Consider the following 3,152-nt stretch of genomic DNA (forward strand, 5'->3'; position numbering starts at 1 on the left):
CAAGAACCTAGTTAGCAGGTAAATCCTTAAACTAGACGTTAATAAGCACCTTGCCCGCAAAGACAACAAAGGGTAGTATTTAGCAACCTAACGCGCCTATGCCATAGATTATAGTAACCCACTTATAGTTCCCTAGCTATATCTACTTCTTTTTCCTATATCCTTCTTATGCTATAATAACTAACCATAATAAAATATTGCCTATTATAAAGCTAGTCTTATTAAAGTTAAAGATATCGTTGTCTATAATACCCTACTTCTACCTTGTTACTTAGACTAAGTTAAACTAGCGCTAGATAGCTACTGGATCCTTATAGGCGGCTCGCTAGTAATTATAGGGACAGCTCTAGCGCGTATAGAGCTTAGGAGTCCGCTTAACAAAGTTGTTAACTTAGTTTTTGCTAACAGGGTTGCTACTACGCTCTTCTAATAGTTTATTAGCTATTACTTAAACGTTAAGCTTTATAGGCGCAAATTCTTACGTAGACTCTTTAAGAATACGCTTAACTATAGCCTTCTCTTCTAGCTTATCTAGACGCTTTAATTTTAGCTTGCAATTGCGTTAAGGGCGCTTTCTAGCGCGTTGGTCTTGGAGAGTAGTTCAAGGCACGTTATAGATAGAAGCAGCACGTCTTTGGCTTTCAACACGTTGTGATTGGACGTCAAAAAGAGCAAGTTAAAGATCAGATTCAGAATAGATTAACAAATGATTGTGTGGTTGAGACATAACGCGTTATAGTGTTAACGTCGACGCGCCGGTACAAAGTGGCCGACTCGCTTGGGTGGCCGACTCGCTTATGAACCACGTTAGACAAAAAAAGGTTTTAACTTAGCTAAGTTAGTAGTGCAAAACGTATATTTAGTAGGAGACTCTATGAGTAAAAAGAGGCAAGGCAAGCACTTAAAGATAGCTTAACTAAGTAGATAATAGTTATAGCTTGTATTTGTTTAGATAGTATAGCTATAAGTCCAACACTTATCTTCTAGGGGTCTAATAGGTTGGTTTAATCGAGCTAGGTTAAAGCTATACAAGCTAACGAGCACTTAGTCTTTATAACCTTATCTCCCTCTAGCTAGACTAACAACGATATTAGGTTAGCTTAGCTTAAGAGGGTTTTTAAACGGGAGACTAGACGATACGCTTCAACTAGGTATTAATTAACAATCCTTAACAGCCATACATCCTATGTAACTATGGAGTTTATTAAGTATTGCTACGACAATAAAATCCTCTTGTTTGTATTTCCACCTTACGCTACCTATACGCTTTAACCACTTAATGTAGTAATGTTTAAACCCCTAGCAACAGCTTACTCAACTTAGTTGTCTAGATACCTACAGGACAGCTAGGGGTTGCTCAATTTGACTAAAGGAGACTTCTTCCCGCTCTTCTAGAGGTCCTGGACCTTTGTATTTAGGCCTTAACTTATTAAAAGGTCTTTTAAAGCCACTAGTATACAGCCAGCTAACCTAGACGTTGTACTTAAGAGGTTTGCCAAGGAGGCTTTAGATTCTAAAAGCAGCTAGTTAGTCCTCTCTAGAGACGATTGGCTTAAGCTTAAATTAATCGTACGCCGTGAGGTAAAGGATTAGAGTAGTAAGGACGTTAAGAAGCTTTAACAAAGCTTGTACCACATCTTAGCTTAAAACAGTATACTTTATAAGGAGATTAGGGGCCTTAGGCAGTACCTAGCCATCAAGGAGAGGCGACTAAAGCAGTTATTCGCCCTCTAGCTTGATAAGGACAAGGTTTACTATAGGGGAGCTAAAATATAGTCGCCTAGGAGTGTACAACGATCCTGCGATTATTAGGAGGCACAACAATAATAAGCTAAGCTTAAAAAGCTCTAAAAAGCTAAGCAAGCTAACATTAAGAAGGCAAATTGCAATTATAAGCTCTAAATTAAAGCTACAAAGCGTGTTAAGTAGGAGAAGAGTTAGGAGGAGAGCAGAAAGCGGAGGGCTGCAGAGCAAGCCAAAAAGGAGCGCTGTAGAAGCCTCTGCGACGCTAAAAAAGCTATACAATTGCCCTAAAAGGGTAAGCGCAAAGCTTCAAAACCTTATAAGCTAGCTACAAAGCGTTAAAAGCGTGGTGGTGTTGCTCTAGCTATAGTAAGAGCCGCAAGGGGTGCACTAGCTATTATACCGCGTAGTTGACGAGACTAACTAATAACGCCCTCTAAAAAAAAGGTTAAATAAGCTAAAACTTTTGTAGGCGTATATATAGTATAATCCTAGCTTTGTGCAATTTTATCACAATTTGTGGGGGCTATATAGCCTTATCTTTTTAATTATATTGTTGTTGTTAGGGTGTCCAACTGGCGACCATGACCATCTGGCGCACGGTCACTGTAGAGTTAAGGGGCTGTCTGATCAGTCTGCCTACTACCATGTAGTTATCCTTTGACTATGGCTCCTTATACTAATATATATACCCGTACCTTAGTAATTGCGTTAAAATCACCTCCTATTGGCAAGAATACCTTACAAGTCTCTACGCTAACTAGCGTTTATCCTTGTACTGTAGATCGTATCTATAGTAGAGCTATTGCTGTAGGCTTTGAGCTAAACGACCTTCTTATTAAGATTCTTCTACACCACGTTCAGGATGCTCTAAAGCCTAGTAGGCCTGCTAAGCAGGCAGAGGTGAAGGAGCAGATATTGCAACAAGTACGACACGATAGATATGGACGAGAGAAGAGCTATGCTAACCTTGCTAGTGGGCTTAGTCTCTAAGGAGTCGAAATCTCTGCCTCTACTGTCTAGAGGGTGTTAAGAGCAGCAGGATATAGGAATACTAAGCCAACAAGGAAGCTTAGGTTAACACAGGAGATAAGGAGTGCTCGTCTTAAGTAGGCATTAGAGCATAAGAACTAGACGTTAGAGGACTAGAAGAATGTTATTTAGATAGACGAGACGTTAGTGGTGATCAACTACCGACGTGGGGGCTATAGAGTCTAGAGAAAGGTAGACGAGAGGGTAGTTAAGAGCTGCATCCGTGAGAGGTGGAAGGGATACTCTAATTTTATGTTCTAGGGCTACTTCTTGTATAACAAGAAAGGTATATGCTATATCTACTAGCCAAAGACGAAGGCAGAGAGAGAGGATGCTACTCGTTAGATTGAGCAGCTAAACGCTGAGCTTAAGCCTCT

At 40.0% G+C, this 3,152-nt stretch overlaps 1 protein-coding gene across 1 annotated transcript; it reads left to right on the forward strand.

The window, feature by feature from the left end:
- Positions 1-2,409: 2,409 nt before the first annotated feature.
- SETTUDRAFT_95101 (uncharacterized protein) lies at positions 2,410-2,736 on the forward strand (the record flags this gene model as incomplete). Its single annotated transcript, XM_008030718.1, has 1 exon — positions 2,410-2,736. The coding sequence occupies one exon, from the start codon at positions 2,410-2,412 to the stop codon at positions 2,734-2,736; it is 327 nt and encodes a 108-aa protein (XP_008028909.1).
- Between the last annotated feature and the right edge of the window lie 416 nt (positions 2,737-3,152).

The sequence above is a fragment of the Exserohilum turcica genome (genome assembly GCF_000359705.1).
Source record: "Exserohilum turcica Et28A unplaced genomic scaffold SETTUscaffold_5, whole genome shotgun sequence".
NCBI classification, from domain to species: Eukaryota; Fungi; Ascomycota; class Dothideomycetes; order Pleosporales; family Pleosporaceae; genus Exserohilum; species Exserohilum turcicum.